The sequence below is a fragment of the Neomonachus schauinslandi genome, chromosome 5 (assembly GCF_002201575.2).
Source record: "Neomonachus schauinslandi chromosome 5, ASM220157v2, whole genome shotgun sequence".
Lineage (NCBI taxonomy): Eukaryota > Metazoa > Chordata > Mammalia > Carnivora > Phocidae > Neomonachus > Neomonachus schauinslandi.
The window spans coordinates 51,494,562-51,518,412 of NC_058407.1; the positions used below are offsets into that span (position 1 = coordinate 51,494,562).

At 41.4% G+C, this 23,851-nt stretch overlaps 2 protein-coding genes across 2 annotated transcripts in view; one reads left to right on the forward strand and one right to left on the reverse strand.

The window, feature by feature from the left end:
- The window catches only part of XPOT (exportin for tRNA), a 177,562-nt gene that overhangs the window by 83,410 nt on the left and 70,301 nt on the right, over positions 1-23,851 (reverse strand). The gene's annotated exons all lie outside the window — the stretch shown is intronic.
- The window catches only part of C5H12orf56 (chromosome 5 C12orf56 homolog), a 95,541-nt gene that overhangs the window by 31,936 nt on the left and 39,754 nt on the right, over positions 1-23,851 (forward strand). The window contains exons 2-3 of the mRNA XM_021678547.1: positions 5,205-5,364; positions 15,105-15,177. Of these exons, the coding sequence (XP_021534222.1) occupies positions 5,205-5,364; positions 15,105-15,177 (233 nt within the window). The remainder of the gene's footprint in view (positions 1-5,204; positions 5,365-15,104; positions 15,178-23,851) is intronic.

The following is a 23,851-nucleotide window of genomic DNA, read 5'->3' on the forward strand; positions in this document are numbered from 1 at the left end:
CAGGGAAGGACTTCTCGAGAACCATGCCACTACTGACTGACTACTGTTGCTACACCATTAGGGGTGTGAAAAATCCCCTCACATGTGTCGTTTTAACATTACAGTTAACTCCTGCAAAGTGTCCCAATTAATAGGGGACATCTGTGATCAATTAAATAAGATCATGATATCCACTGATCTATTTGACAAAATTGGTACTTGGGGATCTTATCTAAGGGATGTGATCATAATTTTGGGCCTAATACTTGTTTCATGTTCATCCTATTGCATGTGCTGATACATGTACTGTTTGCTGCCCATCATGACCCCGCCGGAGCCATACCACAAGTCCCTGGACTGACCCCTGGAGAGATTCTAACTGCCACACAGTCCGCCGCCCCATTTCAGCAGGAAGCACCCGGAGCGGTCATCGTCCCATTACCTAACGGCAGTTAGGGTTACTATTCCAGGGGGAGGAATGAGTAAGGGGCTGGTGGGGCTAGGTAGGGAGAGATAGATAGGGGCAATGTTATCAGGCTCACAGAAATCCCAAAAACGTGGAGGTGTGGGGAAACCAGAGATAAGGGGACTTACTGGACCACCCTGCCCTAGGTGAGTGGGGTGGGTGTCTTTACGATAATTACTGTGACCAACAAAGAATAACTAGACCCTAAAAAGGAAGTAAGCCATTGAAGGTGTTATCAATAGAGACATTAAAAGGATTTAAATTCCCTGGTTAGCAGTCTATAAAAGACCAACCCTGAAGGCCCTCGTTGGCAACCCTGTCGGGACCCCTCTCACTCCTGAGAGCTTTTTCTGTATCTTCACTTAATAAACTTCTATTGCTTTACTCACTAGAAAAAAAAAATTCTTTGCAAAACTTCTGTCTGGAAGCTTTTTAGGAATGTAAGGTTTAAAAGCCTCTATTATTTGCTTTCCCTAAGCTAGAAAATCAGGCCCAAGAAACTCTCTCCACCAGATTTCTCCTGTAGTACCTATCAATTTGAGTGAATTTTGAGGTCCTGAAAATTTCTTAATTGCTGGCCTACCAGAAGTGATCTTCCTAATAAGCACTGGTCCCATAAATACACCAAACCTTTGGCCCTTAAAATGGTTTGCTATATCTGGTTAAATGAATATCCCCCCTTTTTAAAGATTTATTTATTTATTTTTAGAGAGAGAGAGAGAGTGCACGTGTGCATGGGCAGTGGGGCAGGGCAGAGGGAGAAAAACAGTCCCAAGCAGACTCCCTGCTGAGCACAGAGCCTGATGCTGGGCTCAATCCCATGACCCTGAGATCATGATCTGAGCTGAAATCAAGAGTCCGATGCTTCATCAACTGAGCCACCCAGGCACCCCAGATGAATATTCTTCTTAAATAAGACACTTCACATAAGGCCTTGGATATACAACCAGTGTGTACAATTATATCCTGGTAAAAGGAAGTCAGATCTTTACTGAATCTAATAAGAGTTTCTGAATTCTGGGGGAGCCAGTGAAAATTAGATATTTAGACATTTTTGGTTTATGAGACAGAATCTAAATTGTTATGGGTTACACACTGGTTATAATTTAAGAAGGAGGATAAAAAGCTTCCTCATATATCTAGAAAATAGAACATTAAAACATCAATAATATTCTTTTTTTTTTTTAAAGATTTATTTATTTATTTGAGAGAGAGAGAATGAGAGAGAGAGAGTACATGAGAGGGGGGAGGGTTAGAGGGAGAAGCAGGCTCCTCGCCAAGCAGGGACCCGATGCGGGACTCGATCCAGGGACTCCAGGATCATGACCTGAGCCGAAGGCAGTCGCTCAACCAACTGAGCCACCCAGGCACCCAAAACATCAATAATATTCTAAGCAAATCACCACAATAAATTTCTATCAGTTTCATTTAGTCCTATAAAGTTAAATCTCGTTCTGGGACATTTTGGGTTAGGAGTCTCATGAAACCACCTGCTTCTTGACCTAATGGAGTCTTGGAAATCCTAATTCAGTCCACTGGTGTAGTCTGAGTTGTCTAAGTAATGTTAGCTCAGCTCTGAAGTGTTAATATTTTGAAGAGCCTGTCTCAATCCTTTTTCCAGGAGGCTCTGCTCTGAGACTGTCCTTTGTTGAGGACTCAAACTGACTTTTATATCTTAGAATAGAACCTTCAAGCAAGCATCACAATAAAACAAAAACTATCTGTAGAAGACAGAGACTTCAGATGACTGTGGTTGGTTTATTATTGAGAACTTTCAAATGTGACAGGTCTGATGAAGTTTCATATTAAAAATAGGCAACTGACTAGAAAATTTGGTTGTTCCTATGGCATGCAAAACAAAGGTAATACAGCCATTGCAAAAAATTAGACAAAATGTCTCTAAGGATAGTGACAAAGCCTATTTTTAAAGACAGCAATAAAAGTTATGTCTGAGGGCACCTGGGTGGCTCAGTCATTAAGTGTCTGCCTTGGGCTCAGGTAATGATCCCAGGGTCCTGGGATGGATCCCTGCCTGGGGCTCCCTGCTCAGTGGGGAGTCTGCTTCTCCCTCTCACTCTGGCTCTCCTTCGGCCTCTGCCTCTTCCCCCTGCTCATGCTCTCTCTCTCTCAAATAATAAAATCTTTAAAAAAAAAGTTACATCTGATATGTAAAAATAAATGAACATAATTTTTATATGGATAAAGTCTTTAATATAACATAATAATACTGAAATACAATATATAATTACTATATATTATATATACATATATACAAAATGTGCCGAGATTGTAACAACTTTTTTTTTTTTAAAAGATTTATTTATATACAGGGCACCTGGGTGGCTCACTCGGTTAAATGTCTGCCTTTGGCTCAGGTCATGATCCCAGGGTCCTGGGTTCCAGCCCCGCATCGGGCCCCCTGCTGGGGGCGGGGAGGCTGCTTCTCCCTCTGCCTGCCTGTCTGCCTACTTGTGATCTCTCTCTCTCTGTCAAATAAATAAATAAAATCTTAAAAAGAAAAATTTCACTATTACCAGTTTTCTACAACTTACAGTGTTTTCTTTTCTTTATGTATTTTTAAGTGATCTCTACACCCAACGTGGGGCTCAAATTTACAACCCCATAATTAAGAGTTACATGCTCTACCGAATGAGAGAGCCAGGCATCCCCACAAGTTAAAGTGTTTTAAAGATTTATTTATTTATTTTAGAGAGAGACAGAGACAGAGACAGAGAGCACACGCTCGAGTGGGGGGAGGGGCAGAGGGAGAAGGAGAGGCTCTCAAGCAGACCCCCTGCTGAGCGCAGAGCCTGCCATGGGGCTCCATCTCACAACCTTGCCATCATGACTGAGCCGAAATCAGGAGTTGGTCGCTTAACTAACTGAGACACCCAGGCGCCCCCACTTGCAATGTTTTAAAACAGCTCAAAGACAATAAATGATGGAAAACATCTAGACCATCTTTTTTTCAAAGTCTTTCATAATTTTTCCTGACAAAGGCAAGAGAAAAATATAATACAGAGTTACACAAAACAAACAAAAACCTTAGCCGTATGTATAATAGGATTCTAATTTTATAAGCATATCTTTGCAGGTATCAAATAGCTTAAGACTTTTCTGAAGAATCTTGTTCAGAAGAGGATCCTTTACTAACTATAAGCTTTTATTATTAACAAAAGCACATCCTTTTTAATACCTGCACTGGGCTATGCTTCATTAGCTTGGTTTGAATTACTCTATGTATTTGAAAATAATTTTAAAAATTAAATTTTAGTAGATCCTGATAGCTTTTTATTAATTTATCTTCCTATCTTTAATTCCTCTGAATTAGATTTTTAAAATATTATTATTATTTGATATTTCCTTCATATATTTGTGAAAAGAGAATGATGAAACTGGATGATCACAGGAAATATTTTTATCCAAATTCTAAGTAACTTTGCAAAAAGCCAACAGAGGTATTCCTCCTGATGCTTGGATTAAAGGTTTCAAAGACGCCTCTGGTGATTCTCTGGCTTTACTCTTGGCTTTTCAGTCAGATGCTATTGCTGCCTACCTGTCATAAAAAGGGAAGTAGATTGTTAAAGATCTAAAAATCCTAAGTATTGGGGTGTGTGGGTGGCTTAGTTAAGCGTCCAACTCTTGGTTTCAGGTCAGGTCTTGATCCTGGGGCTATGAGTTCAAGCCCTGCATTGGGCTCCATGCTGGGTGTGGAGCCTACTTAAAGAAAAAAAAATCCTAAGTATTTATTGAGAATTTGTCTCTTTTTATTTCATTTATTTATTATATTTTATTTTTAAGATTTTATTTACTTATTATTTTTTTAAAAGATTTTATTTATTTATTTGACAGAGAGAGACACAGCGAGAGAGGGAACACAAACAGGGGGAGCGGGAGAGGGAGAAGCAGGCTTCCCGCCAAGCAGGGAGCCTGATGCGGGGCTCGATCCCAGGACCCCGGGATCACAACCTGAGCGGAAGGCAAGCGCTTAACGACTGAACCACCCAGGCGCCTCGAGACTTTGTCTCTTTTTAATCAAGAATAGAAAACACAGCACTTTGGAGAGAAGAGAAAGCTATTTAGCAGCAGGAAACTTCCAATAATTCAAACCTAGACGTTTGTATTCACAGAATCTTTGTACACTGTTCCCAGCAAATGGACATTTTCTATTGCATAGAAAAATCCTAGCTTAAACCCATTAATCAAACATTTTTAAGACCTTTTAAAAAAATCTGTTTTCAAAATGAAAGGGGGAGGGATATATTTTAACAAACAAAAACACTATTACTATTTATTTAGCAATTCTATAGTGTAAGTGTAAATAGTTTCTTGGGATCTGTTGCTAAACGCATTTTCAGTAAAGACTAAAACAAATTGAGGAAAACTGAGAAACCTGACAAAAGGAAAGACTTCCCAGGAAAAAAATAAAAAGAATGCAGTTTAAACTTACCCTAAGGGGCGCCTGGGTGGCTCAGTTGGTTGAGCATCTGCTTTGGGCTCAAGTCATGATCCCTGAGCCCTAGGATCAAGCCCCCAGGATCAAGCCCTGCATTGGGCTTCATGCTCAGTGGGGAGTCTGCTTTTCCCTCTCCCTCTGACCCTCTCCCTTCTCGTGCTCTCTTTCTCTCATTCTCTCTCAAATAAATAAATAAAATCTTAAAAATAAAACAAACTTGCCCTAAGCTTTAGGGGATTTATTATCATAGGGTAAACAGTTATATTTGTTCTCAATTAGTTTAATTAATTATATTTTTTTCAGATTGATGATTACCCACAGTTTTTGAGTCCACCAGAGAGAGAAACCAACCAACATATTCGTATCACCCATTCTTCAACTGTTTTGAAAAAAGAGTGTGAACAATCGAAAGGTGTCAAATTCTCATTTCCATTTCATCATGCCACTTCTGACAACAAAAAAGGTATGTAATATATTTCTTAAAGTGACACAAGATGCATTGCTTGATAAGACAAAAAAGAATGTTCTTTTTTCCTCCCCAGCTTTACTGAGGTATGATTGACAAATAAAAATTATATGTAAGGTGTTTAACGTGATGTTTTGATCTATGTATACACTGTGAAATAATGACCACAATGATAACCACATAGTTATCATTGTGTGTGAGTGGTAAGAACACTTAAGATCTATTTTCTTCGCAAGTTTCAAGTACATGCTACATTTTTGTTAACTATAGTCACTATGCCGTACATTTTGGTCTCCAGAACTTATTTATCTTATAATGAACATCTACCTTTTGACCAACATTTACCTTTTCCCCCCAACCCCCAGCCCCTGGTAATGACCATTTTACTATCTGTTACTATGAGTTTGCCTTTTTTGGATTCAACATGAGTGAGATTACGTGGTGTTTATCTTTTTGTGTCTGATTTATTTCACTTAGCATGACATCCTCCAGGTTCATCCATGTTTTCCCAAATGCAGGATTTTCTGCTTTTTAGATTTTATTTTACTTGTTCATTATTTTAAAGCAATCCCTACACCCAACGTGGGGCTTGAACTCATGACCCTGAGATCAAGAGTCAGATGCTCTACTGACTGAACCAGCCAGGTATCCCAGGATTTTCCTTTTTTTTAAGATTTATTATTTTTTTATTTGAAAGAGAGAGAGAGAGAATGTGAGCGGGGGGGAGGGTAGGGGCAGAGGGAGAGAGAGAGAGAGAGAATCCTCAAACAGACTCCTCACTGAGCCCAGAGCCAGACTTGGAGCTCCAGACCAGGACCCTGAGATCATGACCTGAGCCTAAATCAAAAGCTGGATGCTCACCCGAGTGAGCCACCCATGTGTTCCAGATTTTCCTTTTTTTAAAGGCTAAATAATATTAGATTGTGTGCATATGCATGTGTGCACACACATACACCCCCCCTCCCCCAACACACACACATTTTATTTATCCATTCACATATTGCTGGACAGGTAGGTTACTGTAAATAATGCTGCTATGAATAAGGGAGGGCAAGTATCTGAGACAGTGATTTTATTTCCTTCAGATATATGCCCAGAAATAGGAATGCTGGATCATACGGTAGTCCTATTTTAGTTTTTTAAGGAACCTCCATACTGTTTTCCACAGTGGCTGCACTAATTTGCATCCCCACCAACAGTGCATAAGGGTTCCCTTTTCTCCACATCCTCACCAATACTTTCTATCTTTTGGCTGTTTGAGGATAGCCATCCTAACAGTTGTGAGGTGGTATCTCATCATGGTTTTGATCTGCAGTTCTATGATGATTAATGAGCTGATCCATCCATTCTCGGCAGCATAGTGCCTGGGCATAGTTTGCCACACGCGAGGCTATGTGGAAAAAAAAGGAAAGAGAAAAGAATGGAAAGGAAGAAAGGGAGGGAAAACGGAGGGGAAAGAAATGAAGAGAGAGAAAGAAGTGTGTTCACTAAATATTGGTTTTAAAAAAAGAATAAGTTAGGGGTGCCTGGTTGGCTCAGTTGGTTAAGCATCTGCCTTCGGCTCTGGTCATGATCCCAGGATCAGGCTCCTTGCTCGGCGGGAAGCCTGCTTCTCCCTCTCCCACTCGCCCTGCTTGTGTTCCTGCTCTCGCTGTGTCTCTGTCAAATAAATAAATAAAATCTTAAAAATAAATAAATAAAAAAAGAATAAGTTAGAATCTGGATTCCATTTGGTCAGGTTTTTTTTTTAAAATTTTATTTATTTATTTTTAAAGATTTGTATTTATTTATTGAGAGAGAATGATAGAGAGAGAGCATGAGAGGGAGGAGGGTCAGAGGAAGAAGCAGACTCCCTGCTGAGCAGGGAGCCCGATGCGGGACTCAATCCCGGGACTCCAGGATCATGACCTGAGCCGAAGGTAGACGCCTAATGACTGAGCCACCCAGGCTCCCCAGGTTTTTTTTTTTTAAGATTTTTTTTTTTAATTTATTTGTCAGAGAGAGAGAGAGATTGAGCACAAGCAGGGGGAGCATCAGGCAGAGGGACAAGTAGACTCCCCACTGAGCAGGGAGCCCGATGTGGGACTGAATCCCAGGACCCTGGGATCATGACCTGAGCCAAAAGCAAACACTGAACCGACTGAGCCACCCAGGCGCCCCGGTCAGTTCTTGTTTAATTTTAATAACCTTATTAACAACCACATATTTTAATGAAAAACCTGATCAAGAAGTACAGGGGATAACCAGAAAGACTGTGAACCCGGCTTTAGGAAAACTCCCAGTAGTCATCTCTGTGAATCTTGGGCTCCCACAGCAAGAGAAGCCACAAGGTCCTACCCTGATAATTATGGTTTATTACGATTATTAACAGCATTCATTCTTCATTCAAAAATATTTGTTGGGAATCTGTTCACCCAAGAATTATGATTCACACCTAGATAAAAAGATGAAAAGCCATCTTTAATTTTGTTTTTAGGGAGTTCAGCATCTGATGCAGATGATTTTCCCATTGTGCATAAGGAGATCCAGAAAATCCACAGTGGGGTGGGGAGAAAGGGGAGGATGAAGAGTCAGGGCTCCTGGTACTTACCCAGCTCAACCAGAGCTTCCTTGCTTTTATGTTTTACATTTTGGACTTTACACATTTCTGGTGAATAAGTTTTAAAAACCCAAGGACAAATAGATAAAAACAGAATATGTAGTTCAGAGGCACCTGGGTGGCTCAGTCGTTAAGCATCTGCCTTCAGCTCAGGTCATGATCCCAGGGTCCTGGGATGGAGCCCCACATTGGGCTCTCTGCTCCGTGGGAAGCCTGCTTCTCCCTCTCCCACTCCCCCTGCTTGTGTTCCCTCTTTCATGTTCTCTCTCTCTGTCAAATAAATGAAATAGTAAAATCTTTAAAAAAATAAAAGAATATGTAGTTCAGCATTACACTGTTTGTTTCAAGGCCTTCTTTTATATATGTATATGAAATGTGTATGTATCTAAAGGAGCCCTTTAAGGTATCAATCCGTATAATTGGGAGGTGGTAAAAAGCAGAGAAAAAGAGCATGGGCTTTGGACTAGCTAAGCTGACATTTGAATCCTGTCTCCCACCTTTCCCAGCTTTGTGACTGTCTACAAGTCACAACCTTTGTGAGCCTCAGTTTCCTTGTCTCTATTGCTACCTTCATAGGATTATTGTGTTACCTGAAATAATGTGGGCAAGACGGGGCACATAGCAGGATAGTAGTCAGCTGTTAAGATCGCATCCTTAGCATAGAAGAAGGGCAGAAGGAAGTCCTAACAGGGCTCCTGGATAGGCCCTTGCACTTCTGGCCTCTAGCCAGCCCACACCAGTCAATTCACGCCACACTAGACTTCCCTCCAAGTCAGACTCAGAGTTCTTGGAGTACTGAATAACTACAAAGTGTGAGAAAACTATCCTGTGTTTGTACACTCTCAGAGACAAGCACCTTTCCACACTGACGCTCTATGGCATGGCAACTGTTTGTAGAAGTTGTAATTAGACTTATTAAATCCCTGGTTGCTCACCAGGTCTCTTGTCACCCTAATTAGGGTACCTAACTGGCTTTGGTTGCCTTAAATGCATATTTATCCTTGTCCACAAGCATAATTATTCTTGGCTTTTTTTTTTTCTCCCAACATGTATAAGAAGATTAAAAACACACGTTAAAGAAGCTAATTACAGGCAGAAGTTTTATGAAATTTAAATCCTAGAAACTTTGCAAATGATGTTAAAAGCAGTGAAGACTTAAAAGAACTTATCTTGTGTTCACACACATGGCTATTCATAGAATTGTACCTCTCCCCCACTCCCCCTTCTTCACTTTCATCTCTGAAGGTTCCATCCGACACTTTTGTGCAGGGAGTTTTGAAAACCCAAAACTGCCACTGTCATACATAGCACACATTAGAAAATAAAAAACATTTCTAGAATGCCAACAGTCCTATGCTCTGGCTCCTGTTCTCCACCAAGCTGCTAGTTCCCTGAGTTAGGTGTTGCCGTATACCCGGGACCACGTGGGTTCACCTCCTAGACAGTCTGTAATATGCAGACCTGAAGCAAGAGAGAGGCTCAAACCTGTCTGACCATCTACTTGACAACAGTCATTACTAGAGGCTTTAATGTTAATACTGATGATATCATGCCTACAGAAGTAGCACACATTAACTGCTCAGCATTTAAATAAAGATAATTATTAGAACTTACTCCAAACCTCTTGGGTGAAAGCCTAGGGAATATTTATGTCATGTCGCAAAGAAGCTCACACTCAAACCAACTGGATTATCTTAACAAAGGAAGCTCAAAAGTGCAAATCATTTGCAGTAAAAATACTTAGTTTCATCATCACGTTTTCAACAGGCTTCCTAATTAAGCCCTACTTTTCTGGAGATATATAGAAAAGAGGCTTTTCTCTAGAGTATACATGTATCCTTATATATGGGTCAGAGGTAGCACTTTAAATTGTACTTTTTATGTTTAGATGAAAGGGGATGGTTATTAAACTCTAAATGAACAATGCTGACAGGAGAAGAGCAACCGTGATGAACTGTATTATCCACTAAAGCTCTAGAATGAATTGAGTTATTAGCCCCTTACTTTCAAGTACATTCTTGAACAGCACTATCCAGTAGAACTTTCTGCAATGATGGAGCTGTTTTGTCTGTGGTCTAATTATGTCTAATACAGTAGCCAACAGCCACCTGTGACCACTGAGCACTTTAGATGTGACTAGTGCTACTACCTGAATTTTAATTTAATGTTAATTTTAATAGCCATGGGTGCCTAGTAGCTATAGAACCAGTCACTGCAGCTCTAGATGCATGGAAAAGACTTTAATGACTTTAGTGGTATCTTCTGAAACACTGGCATAACATGAAGTAGACTAATCCTCAAACCAGAATGAAACCTCATTATTTGATGACACATAAACTGAACCAGGCTTTATATAAATATAAGATTTTATTTTATTTTATCTAAAACCTATATATTTTCTAAAATCATTGAGGTGGGAGAAAACTAAAACAAGGGACTGATGAGTCTCTCAGGTTTAGTGGATAATTTTTACTTAGGCTTGGCAGTCTTCCCCATAGGAATAGGGTTTTGACAAATATAATCGGACCTCTTGCAGTTAAGAAAGCACTGCATTTTTTTGGTAGTGTCCTTTCTAAAAATGTTCCTCAGCTGACCAGCACTACTCAACATATCATCAGGCATCCATTGTGCTAAATGATGGAAGGACTTCATATCTAAGCTACTGAAGAAGACTGTGAACTGCTGTCTGCACACTAGAGAACATATTAGCAGAAAACTCTGTCACCTGTTATCTGTATTTAGGCTCTCTTGTCAGTATGGTCTTACACCTGCCAGACTCTGGCCACTGGCATCTAGGAGACCAGCCCTTCCATCTGACGTAGAAGCAGAGATAAAGCTGTACTTCATTTCTCAGTGGAGAGCACAGATGATCCTAAGATTCTCCACACCGTTGTTACAAATGAAATTTAAAGCTAACATAGAGAGGGCAGGGACATTGAACCTAAAGTTGTTTTTTGTCATAACCTTTTAATGACCTCACACAAAAAACAGAAAGTTCAAGGCTGGTTAGTGAACTTGCATGAAATCAGGTTTAAGGGACAGCTTAGGTTGATTGTTCAGGTAATACCAGCTTCCTAATTAGAAAAGGCTCAGTGGGGGCACCTGGGTGGCTCAGTTGTTAAGCGTCTGCCTTCAGCTCAGGTCATGATCCCAGGGTCCTGGGATCGAGCCCCGCATCAGGCTCCCTGCTCCGTGGGAAGCCTGCTTCTCCCTCTCCCAGTCCCTCTGCTTGTGTTCCCTCTCTCACTGTGTCTCTGTCAAATAAATAAAATCTTAAAAAAAAAAAGAGGGGCGCCTGGGTGGCTCAGTCGTTAAGCGTCTGCCTTCGGCTCAGGTCATGATCCCAGGGTCCTGGGATCGAGCCCCACATCGGGCTCCCTGCTCCGTGGGAAGCCTGCTTCTCCCTCTGCCAGTCCCTCTGCTTGTGTTCCCTCTCTCACTGTGTCTCTCTCTGTCAAATAAATAAATAAAATCTTAAAAATAAAAAATAAAAAAAAAGAAAGAAAAAGAAAAGATCCAGTGATTTCTTCCCCCCTTCCAGCATGCCCACAGTGCTGTGCTCCATTCCTTTCCAGCTGTCCTCCAAAATGCTTGTTCCCTGCCTGAGGTGTTGCTGTATCCCCAGGACCCTGTGATTCACCTCCCAGACAGTCTGTAATGTGTGGTCCTGAGGCAAGAGGCTCAAACCTGCTGACCTCTGTGCCACCAGTGCTCATATGTTCTACTTAATTCTAGCAACGATCAAAGGCATTATTGGTATCACATTTGGTACCCACATGTGTGAGATGCCTACTATTAGAAGGGTCTATGATGACTGGGGTCTTAAACCTACGTAATGAGTAGAGGTTATTCACTTGCAAATAGAGAAAACTCATTCTGCCTAACTTAATGCCAAAGAGATTTATTGAAGGATTTTGGAGTCTCTTAGGGAGTCAAGAGGGGAACAGAAGAAATCCACTAATGGAAGACCAGAAACCCTTGGGCCTGTTCCTGGGCCTGAACAGCCTGTGAGGGACCTTCTTCTCCATATGGCCAGTTTCAAAGACACCCAGCTCTGCCTCTCATGTCCAGATGTCCAAGCCCAACTTGGATCAGAGCCCACCCCATCAGCTATGGCTAGGATAGGGGTGGATCCAGATTTTGTGGGGACCAAAAACTCATACAATTTGCAGAGCCTTCTTTAAGATAAAGACTCAAGAGACCAAATACAACTGATGTGGAAATGTTGGGATTCAGAGCAAATGGTCAAGAAAGAATTCTTGAAATATCTTCAGTACAAAAAGCTGGTTTTATTAAAGCATGGGGACAGGACCTGTGGGCAGAAAGAATTGCACTGGGGTTGTGATGGGTGACTGATTATATACTTCCAAGTTGGGAGGGGGTTAGGGATAGCGTAAGTCTCTAAGGAATTTTGGAAACAAGGTTTCCAGGAACTTGAGGGGGCTAGCTATTTTTGGGAAAATCTCATTTATTTCTGTGTAGTCAAACCTTAGTCATGAGACCCTTCAGATGTGTATCAGTGGGCCATATGCTTGGAGGATGACTGCTGACATATATCTTGGAGGGTAGAGATAAAGGAAGTTTCCAAAGCAATTTTTTTTTTAAGATTTTTATTTATTTATTTTTTTGACAGATAGAGACAGCGAGAGAGGGAACACAAGCAGGGGGAATAGGAGAGGGAGAAGCAGGCTTCCTGCTGAGCAGGGAGCCCGATGCGGGGCTCAATCCCAGGACCCTGGGATCATGACCTTGAGCCGAAGGCAGACGCTTAACAACTGAGCCACCCAGGCACCCCTCCAAAGGAATTTTTATATGTTAAAGAAGACTTACAGGATCCTGGCGGGGGGTGGGAGGGGTGGGGGGTTGGGGGGGGTCAGGCTAAGATTGCCTTTTGCCCTTAGCAAAGTATTAACATTGAGGCAGCTGAGTCCCTAGAGGAATGTCATTCTGCCTGTTTCAAGGACTTGTCAATGGGCTGTAAGTAGTAAGGAAATTTAATTTTTGCTTTTGCCTTTGTTTCCCACATCATAATGAGGGCAGCACTCCCAAGAAAATACAGGCAGAAGAAATCACAAACATCAAGTGTCTTTGGATACTCCCAAGAGAGGAAGTGAGACAGAAGGAAAACTGAAGTGGGAAGAGCCTCTGGTCTTGAATGATTGTGGCTGAAATGTCTTCCCTTTATGTATTTGATAAAAACATTTGAGCATGCGCACACATTGTTAAGGCCTCTCCTAAGACTTTGGAAGGAACTCATGCAAGTGAGGGGCACTAGAGCTGATTCATCATTAATTTCATTGGAAAGAGCAGTCTTTTTTTTTTGTAAAGAGGGGGCACCCATACTGTAGAAGAGGTCATTTCCTCAAAAAAGGGAAGGTGCTGGGAAGACAAAAGGACAGATGACCTACAGCTTGGTCCTTTCAGTAGTCACCTCCTGCAGCTGCAGTTTCCCTTTTTTTTAAAGGATTTTAAGTAATCTCTATACCCAACGTGGGGCTCAAACTCATGCTCCTGAGATCAAAGTCATATGCTCTACCCACTGAGCTAGCCAAGCGCCCCTCAGTTTCCCACTTATCAGGCTTTTGGCCTCAAATCCCCAGGTGATCTCCAAATCTGATGAACTATGCTGGACTTCAAGGGGGCTGTGTTGACCTCTTCTGTCTAGACCAGAGCCAGCCAGAACAGCCTGCAGCCTCCAGCTATCTTTTTATAGACCCCCTCCAGCATCACCTTTGGCTCTCTGAGGTAAAAGGGTTCTTTCTTCTAAGCATGGAGGTGCTTTGGGCTCCTCTCAGACCCACAGGAGAGAAAGAGGATTTTGCAGAGCAGTTCAAAAGGAAAGGGGTCAAACATAGTGAAAGCACACTTAAGATTTTGATTTCATTTTGCGTAAATTTTACCTTAAAAGAAAATTTTTCAGAAAAATAAACTGAAAAATTAAAAGAGTGGGAGAAGGAAAGGGAAGCAAGCAAGTCAAGAAAGGAAGAGGCTGACAGAGCCAGGGAAATCCCCAGAAGGAATTCTCTGTGGGAGCAGGGCTTTCTTTCTTTCCCTCCCTGGCTCTTGGTTTGGCTTGTGCATCCCTGACTCCAACCCTTCTGCAGGGATGGGGAGGTGGTTCGACAGGGAACACTGAGTTTCCACCGGAGCTTAGAATGTGAGGATAGTACTGACCTCTTGCAGTAGCTTATGGAAATGGAAATGTAAATTTGGTTCTTGTTCAGAATATTTATTAGATACTATTATTATTTGTCCCTCCAAATAAAATACACATATAATTGGGAGGACACGACAGTGTTCTTGATGTTATGATTGGCTCTTTGGTTTTTACTTTAAATTAAACTAATGTATATTGTATAACTACTCCGCCAGGCACCACATGAGTCCTTTTTAAACACATTATCTTATTTTCATTCACAGAATTTTCATCATTTTTATAAATTAAGATACTGAGTCCAGAGTGATAAAGTAACTGGTAAACTCTTATAAAGTAACTTTTTACAAGAGTCTGAAGTTAAGCACATGTTTTAACATCAAAGCCAAAATTCCTTTTGTTACATCATGCTGCCCAGTTTATAATTTGGGACTTGCAAGGTTTTTTGTTTTGTTTTGTTTTTTCGAGGGAGGTGGAAGAGGGGCAAAGGGAGAGGGAGAGAAAGAATGTTTTTTTTTTTTTAAGATTTTATTTCTTTATTTGACAGAGACACAGTGAGAGAGGGAACACAAGCAGGGGGAGTGGGAGAGGGAGAAGCAGGCTTCCCGCCAAGCAGGGAGCCTGATGAGAGGCTCAATCCCAGGACCCTGGGACCATGACCTGAGCCGAAGGCAGACGCTTAACGACTGAGCCACCCAGGCACCCCATGGGAGAGAGAGAAAATCTTAAGCAGTCTCCACACCCAGTGCAGATCTGATGTGGGGCTTGATCTTACCACCCTGAGATCGTGACCTGAGCTGAAATCAAGAGTTTGACGCTTAATCAGCTGAGCCACCCAGATGCCCCAGGATTTGCAAGTTTTTGTGAGGATTTATGAACAGTCATCAAATCAGTACATGTAACTATAATTTCTTCACAATCTCAATCAAATTATGTAATGAATTAGCAAATGACTTCTTTTCTTTTTCCTTTTTTTTTTTTTAGCCAAAAAAGAGATTAATGGCTCTGTGTTTTGGAGAGGCAAAGGGCCCAGAAATTTGAATGAATCCTCTCTCAGGTGAGATTTTGTTTGGAGTATGTTTTTAACTTGCTGACCAAAACTTGCTTTTTCTCTACTAATGGCTTTGGACTGAGTTTTGTTTATTTCCTATATATTAGAGTATGTGACATTTGCACAAACATAGATAATACAGAGTACACATGCTAAGTGTCATCAGTGAGTTTGAGCAAATTGCCAAAGAGATTTAAAGAGGGGAAAGGTCATATTCAGTTTTGGGGGGAAGTCAAGATGTCAGAATGACAACTGATGAAAAAATAGTATACATGGAGATGGAGATATTGCAGCTGGAAGGGATAATAAAAACTATGAGGCAGGGAAAAAATGGAACGTGTATTAGGAAAGGGAAGCAGTCCACGGTGATTTAAAAATAGAACAGGGGGGCACCTGGCTGGCTCAATCTGTAAAGCATGCAACTCTGGATTTCAGGGTTGTGAGTCCAAGCCCATGTTGGGCATTGAGCTTACATAAAAATAAAATAAATAAAATAAAATAAAATAAAATAAATAGAACAATACCAGGTATAAGGTTAGAAAGTAAAACTGGGCCCATACTTGAGAGAGTCTTAAAAGTCCAGGTAAAGACTTTATATGTCATTTCGTAGGTTGTGAGGAAACTATTGATAAATAATCAGTGTGCTTCAAATGGATGGAAGCAAGGAGAAACCACAGATTGGTGGGAAGTAATGAGAATCTGAATTGGTCTAGTGGTAAAGGGAATAATGAAAAAGGGATGGATGGAAGAGATATTTCAGAAGCAAAATCTGCAAGACTGGCAATGGAACAGGAGAGAGATGGGAGAGAAACCACTGTGGTTTCAAGCTGGGGTTACTGCAAGGTGATGCCTTTCAGAGAAATAAGGATGACAGGAGGGATGCAAACCCAGGACTGGTTTAGACAGGTTAAGCTTGAGGTACTAGTAGGCCTCAGCTGGTGGGGTTCATCTAGCAGTTAACATTTCAGTCTGGTAGGCAGGACAGAAGTCTGGGTGTAATAAAAAGGAGTTTCCTGGGGTTCCTGGCTGGCTCAGTCAGTAGAACATGCAACTCTTGATCTTGGGGTCATGAATTCAAGCCCCAGAGAGAGGACAGCACTCTCTCTCTCTCTCTGTGTGTCAAATAAATAAAATCTTTTAATTTATTTTTTAGTTTTTTTAAAGATTTTATTTATTTTTGCGAGAGAGAGAGAGAGAGAGAGAGAGAGAACAAGCAGGGGGAGCAGCAGAGGCAGAGGGAGAAGCAGGCTCCACCCTAAGCAGGGAGCCCGATGCGGGGCTGGATCCCAGGACCCTGGGCTGAAGACAGACGCTTAACCGATTGAGCCACCCAGGCGCCCCAAATAAAATCTTTTAAAAAAAGTTTAAAAAAACCTAAAAAAAAAAAAAAAATCTCTCTGTTCCTGTCAGTGTTCTCAAGGCTTTGGAGGTTCTGATTATACTTGAAGCTGTAACATCAGGAAAACTTAACTGGCTAAAACAGGGTTGAGCAGTAAGTGTTGTGGTTTGCACTGCAAACCGTAGCTCAGAAAGCACTCTGAGACCCCTTTGTAATGTTGGGAGTTGGGAAGGGACCATCAGCCTGCACCGCTGAATTCCCTCCGCCAGGGTTTCTCAGTAGGGTGCTATTGGCATTCTCTGTGGGACCACTTGTTGTCATGCAGAACTCCTGCCCATTGTGGGACCTGAGCGTCCCTGGCTCTTGTCCACTACATGCCTGAGTCCACTACATGCCTGTAATGCTCCTCATTTATTGTGGCAACAAAAAAACCCACCAGCACACATTTCCACGGGAACCATCCCTGCTAATTCCATCTGTCAATACAAGTTTCTTTGCATTTCCCCGGCCCATGCCCTTTCTCCCTTCTCTCCGCAATCCTCTCTCTCACCTTTCCTAGTGGTATCCTTGCTCTCCCTATGAAAGTCTGTGCTTGGGTTTTTAGGGACACCACAGTGTGATAATGTAATCATACAAATTTGAAATGGTTCCTGCTTCAGTGGGATTTCCATTTTAATAGGCATCCAAGCCAGAAGCTCAAGGAAAGAAGCTCTTAGTAGAATTTTGTTCTGTTGAGGTAAAACTGACACACAGTAAACTGCAATAAGTGTACAGTTTGATACATTTTGTCCTATGTGTGCACCCATGAAAGCTTCACCATTATTAACATCTTTCCCTCCCTCCCTGCACTATGGCCTGGAAACTTTTTCAAGGCAGTAAGCTGGGGCAGTTGCTAGGTCTCACCTTGTTTGTTTCCCACCTCTCTGAGATGACCGGCTTACATTGCCTGATGTCCAGTGTCTTAAAAGCTGTTTTGGGTTTTTTTTTACACGTTTTCCCAGGCTTTGTTTTTTTTTTCAGGTGAGAGGGCATATCTAGTCCCTATTGCTTCATCCTGGCCTGAAACAGAAAAAAACAAACAAACAAAAACTAGTAGAATTTTAATCTTTACACTAGTATATATGGAAGGGAATTGGGATTGGTTTCAAATCCTTCCTGGAGCCAGTCCCAGAATTTTCATAAAAGAGATTCCATAAAAGAGGGCAGCAAAAGGGAGGGTGTGGTTAGGAAACTCTTTTTCCTTTGGTAGGCATAAACTGTTTTATGTGGTCTATGTATTTATTTTTGGAGGCTTGCTGAGGAAGCCTCCAAAATGTGGGAAACTATAGAAGTGGGAAACTATAGAAGATTTTAGGGAATGAGGGGCAGCAAAACCCGCCCCCTTCCCAGACTACAGTAATGAAGACCCTGTGAAGCTCAGAAGGACCCCAACTATGCCTACACATGTGACTACTATTCTGCCTTTTACAAGAAGATAAAAACCACACATTTTTAGAAACCTTTCTCAACAAAGTTAAATATCCCAAACAAGGTTAGAGAGTCCTTTCAATAGCAGAGCTCATTTCCCCAAGCTCTCCTGCTGTTGGAGGTTAGATTGGCTACGGGGCTTGAACCTGCCTGTCAGGAAGCCAAAATCTGGGATGCTCATTGCTGCTTTTTAAAGAGTCGTTCCTGCTTTGAGATGAGTACACACTCTCAACGTGTGCTGGCTGGGCCATGTGAGGAGACAGCCCAAAGCAGGGTTTGGGAATAAAGGTCACCTGGAATAAGAGCACAGATCCATGTTTTTTTCAAGTCTGGCCTCATGCCAGAATCTCTCAAGGGTTCATGGAAAGTTCAGATTTCTGGACTTCACCCCAGACTACTGAATCCTAAGCTTTAGGTCTGGGACTCAACAGTCTGTTTTTGGTAGCTCCCTAGATGATAATGTTAGCTAGCTACCAAGGTTCAGGAAATCCTGGGCTAAGTAGTCAATTGACTCCTGGATTATTGAGATTCCTGAGTTCTACAACCATAATATATCTATAATCCATCAACTGCTCTCTGTTTTCACTGTCAATCCTCCAGTGCAAGCAACTGTCATCTCTCACCTGGGTTTGCAACACCTCTCACTGCTCTCCCCGTCTTCACTCTTGGTATCTGCTGTGGTTGGAATGTTTGTGCTCCTCCCAAATTCCTATGCTGAAATCCGAACCCCCAAAGGTGATGGTAATGGGAGGTGAGCCTTTGGGTGGTGCTCTAATCTTGAGGGTGAAGGCCTCATGAATGAGATTAGTGCTCTTAAAGAAGAGGCTCCAAAGAGCTCACTAGCCCCTTCCACCGTGAAAAGGCACAGCAGGAAGGAACTGGCCAGGAACCAGGAAGAGGGTCCTCACCATAAGGCAACCACACTAGCACCCTGATCTTAGACTTTACAGCCTCTAGAACTGCAAGGAATACATTTTCTGTTTTTATAAGCTACCCAGTCTGTGGTCAGACTGCTTTGACAGCAGCGCAAACAAGCTAACACCCTGCCTCTCCACCCCTGTCTGAATCCATTATTCACCTTAAAGCCAAAGTGACTTTTCCAAATGTCCACCCCCCCTTTTTTTTTTTGCTTAAAACCTTTCAGTAGTATCCCATTGCCCAGAAAATAAAACTTTTTACACATCTAGACAGTCCTGCAAGACCTGGCCTTTGTTTCTGTCTCCAGCTGCATCTCAAGTCACTTCACCCCTTGCTCACCACACGGGCTAGTGCACCTCAAGCTTTTCCCACCTCTGGGCCTTTTCACTTCCTTTCTCCTCTTAACACTGCTTTTCACATGGCTCACTCTTTCTCATCCTTCAGGTCTTAGCTTAAATGTCCACATCTCAAACAGGTCTTGCCTGATCTGTCTGAAGTATATGACCCTCCAACAGATGCACACAGGTTTTTATCAGAGTACTCTGTTTATGTCATAGCACCATCATAAACAGAACATATAGTTATTACATATCTATAGCTTATTGTCTGTGTTCCCACTAGAATGTAAGCCTTATAAGGGCAGGGACCTAGATATTCTTTTTTTTTTTAATTTGACACAGAGAGAGAGACAGTGAGAGAGGGAACACAAGCAGGGGGAGTGGGAGAGGGAGAAGCAGGCTTCCTGCTGAGCAGAGAGCCTGATGTGGGGCTCGATCCTAGGACCCTGAGATCATGACCTGAGCCGAAGGCAGATGCTTAACCAACTGAGCCACCAGGTGCCCCGGGACCTAGATATTCTTGCACATGGATATATTTCTAGTGCTTGGCCTAGTGCCTGGCACATCGTAGCTGCTTCGTATTTGTTGAATGATTAATCATGTTCTTTACAACCTAGCCTGGCCTGTATTATATAGGCTTGGGGAAGCATGATTTGATCTAAATCCAAATAATAAAGCATGTTTTAAAGGAGTTGATGCACTTCCATTGTTGCCCTAAGTGCTGCAACTTCTTTGTTCCCGGAGGAGGGGTCTCTCTGTTGTTGCAGGACACTAAGTAAAACTGCCAACATGGCCTTCGAAACTAGAAGTGGCGAGGGAAGGCAATACCACTAACAGCCATCCACATGCTCTCAGACTCAATATTCTTCATTTCACATTTTGCCATATTAATGTCCCAGGTTTTCTAGACCACTCTGATACTCTCCTTGTTTTCTTCCAATTTAGAAACATAGAAGAGGTTTCTAATTAATGTTTGCAGTAGTCATTTTAGGTTATCATGAAGGTCAGAACTCTGTTAGAAGTAGCAGATATCCAACTTAGGTTAAAAGGGGAATTTATTGGAATAACTGGGACCACTCAGGTAATTTAGCACTCATTCAACAGATATATATATAGAAATAGACCTAAATACAGACACAAATGTAGATCTACCTACCTACCTGCTTAATCTGGCACACTTTAATTACTGGGCTCTGTATTCAGTTTTAGATGTGTAATAGTGGGTGAAATCAGCAAAGGATAGAAGCCAAATACTAGAATGCAGGAATGGTAAGAATGAAGTTGACACTGAGGCATAGCTGGAACTGGGGACTTGAATGGACATAGGACTTTGTATCCTCTGATGTTGGTAGATCAGCCTCATTTTTTCTCACTGAATACCATGTCTTTCATGGGGCAACCACCTGTCTTAAATTCACATTACAACTCCCACCACCAGACAAAGGCTAACTCATGCACTTTCTTGCATCAAATTTAAAAATCCCGGGAAGGTCTCTGATGCCCTAGCTTGACTAAATGACTCACTGATGAAAAATATCCACCCCAGCCAAGAGGTCAGAGACTTTAAAAACACAGCAGCTTCTGTGTGTTCCATGTGTGGAGGGAAGGAGTAGTTTCCAAATAAGGGGGGTCAGGGGGAGCTAGGTCTACTCTCCATCCCGTCGTTTTCTAACACTATCATCTCCATAATTAAACACATGAGTCAAAAGCGTAAACAAAAGGCAGGCTAGGATAGAAAGCAGTAATTAGAGGACTAAAGAATGGTACCATGTACAGAGCTTTGAAACACCTCTAAGGTGTAAAGTTTCAGGCCTAATTATGAGAAGCTGCAGGTCATAAGAAGGATGCAGTTATCTTGGGACATCAGACTTACATAAGTATGATTACTTTTCAGGGTAATAGTAAACAACAAGTCTTTTAACACCTGAGGGATGGAAAACAGACTAGTGATCTCTGATAATGAGATTCAGTATTTAGGTTTCTCCATCTTTAGTGTAGCTCTTCATCAGTGGATGGTTCCAGGTTCTCATATGCATTTTACAGGAGAAAACCCAAGTAGATATTTCAAGTAGAAATAGCGTATTGTGACCTACTCAAGAGTTCCCTAAAGCCGCAGGAGGGAAAAAAGACTGCCTATTGCTTACGAGTGGAAAGAAACAGAGAGGAAGGCTGAGGTCAATAGAACACTTTTACAGTGTTGGCACAGCGGAAGATTTACATCAATTTGAGTTCACCTTGAATCATCCATGAGGAAAAGAAATAGGGACAATGCTTTGGCCTCCGTCCAGGTCTGTCAGGCCCATACCTACCAGGGTGGATTCTGATCTGAGTTTACATCTATGTGTAGCCCCTACCGATATCTGGCCAGTGAACATTTAAAAGTGGATTTTCTAACCATAGTGCATGGCAAGTAGAAGGATGAGCTTTTGGAGAAACTGATCTGTTTAATAAATGGAAGTAGAGCTGACAATCCTAGTGGAATGAGAATGTGCTGTGCTTAATTGTACACCATTAGGAAACCGGAAGGAGGGGGAAACCAGAAGAATGTGAACCTTATATTATTCTCTAAGGATAGGAAATAGAAGAGGGGAACTGTGCTATTTCTCTCCACGTAGTACATAAGCATGGAGCTCTGCAGCCACACTGGCTGACTGAATCCTGACTGCTTTGGGATCTTTAGCCTTCCTAGGCTTCACTGCTCAGGGGTAGAATGGAGCTCATGACAGCTCCTTTCTCAGAAGGGTGATATGTGGGGCTCAGTCATGCACATGTAAAGTGCTTAAACTCTGTGTGGCACTTAGTCCTTATTAAAACCCTTTGTTATTGCTGATTATCAGTAAGTCAGCCACTGAGCAATAATTTATTCGGCATCCTCAGAATCCCTCATCAAGCCTTGGGATGGAATAATTTTCCTCTTTTCTACTCTCATTAATAACACTACTGCATTTAAAAAATAAAAGTGCTGTTGTGCAATAATTTGGCACAAGCTACCATCTATATTAACTTTCTTTTTTTAATATTAATTTTCTAAGAATTTCTCGCACAATAGGTTGCTGTAGTTCTCTTAGTGGAGCAGTCCTGTGTTTATGTAAATATACTATATGGGTAAGCACATGGACCCAGAACGTTTAGAAACTCAAGAGAAAGGATTCAAGGCCTCTAAAAACTATTTTTATAATAATCTTCGTCATTCTCAAAACTGGCCCTGAAAACATGACATAGATATATTCTTGTGCACATAATTTGCTCACAGTTTATCATTATTAGTATTCTTTGCTCAGTTATATATTTATAAAAATATAAAAATACATCTATTGAGCTTTGGGGTAGAACCAATATTTGTTCTTCTCCCGTATCACTCTCTTCCTCTTCCCTCCTCCTTTTCCCCCTTCATGGACCTGTCTGAAAATTTCCATGGGCTCTATACTCAGGAGAACTGCTTTGTTCATTCTATCTGTGAATCTGCTTGTTGGTTTTAGACATTAAAAATATCTCCTCCCATTTTGTCAGCTATTTATTAGCTTTGTCTGTGTGGTATCTTTTACTGAACAGAATTTTAATTTTGCTGTAATAAAATTAATTAAGGTTTTGACTCTGGTCAAGATGGAGTAAGTGTACTTCAACCCATCTCTCCCTCTGAATGCAAGTAAAAATCTTGAACAGAATGCATACGGCAGTTGACTGCCTGATTTAAAAAAAAATTCTCCATAGCATTTAAGCAGGATTCAGAGTTAAAAACAGCTATAGATTTTTCTGTAAGATATACTTTAGCTGAGTCACATGTATTTTGGCATATACTGTCATTCAGTTCTTAGTATCCCTGAGTTTCCTTTATTATTTTCAGCAGGTTGATTATGTGTCTGGTGAGGAATTCTTTGAGTTTATCTTTTGGGGATTCACTGAGTTTCTTGCATCTGTAAGTTTATGTGTTTTGCCAAATTTGGAGAGTTTTGGCCATGACTCCTTCAAATATTTTTTCTGCACCATGCTTTTCCTCTTTTCTTTCTGGGACTCTGGAGTTATGAATGTTAGACCTTTCATACTGTCATACAGTCCTTTGAAATTCTGTTCATGTTTTTCTTCAATCTTTACTCTCTATGTTGTTCAGATCAGATAACATCTGTTTATCTATCTTCAAATTCAATGACTCTTGTCATTTCTATACTGTTTACTGAGCCCATTCAGTGAATTTTTAAGTTTCTGGTTATTGTAGTGTGTTTTTCCTCCAAAAAGTTCCATGTGGTCCCTTTTTATATCTTCTAAATTGGAATTTGTTTTTTATTTTTCATTTTATTTATTTTTAAGTATGCTCCACACCCAAAGCAGGGCTTGAACTCACAACCCTGAGATCAAGAATTGCATGCTCTGCTGACTGAGCCAGTCAGGTGCCCTCCTTTTTACATCTTCTGTTTCCCTGTTGATACTTTCTATCTTTCCATTTGTTTCAAAGGGGCTCACTCTTATTTATCAGAGCCTGGTTATAATGGTTGCCTTAAAGTCTTTGTCTGAAAATTCCAACATCTTGGTCATCTCAGTTGATATCTGTTCATTGTCGGGGCGCCTGGGTGGCTCAGTCGTTAAGTGTCTGCCTTCGGCTCAGGTCATGATCCCAGGGTCT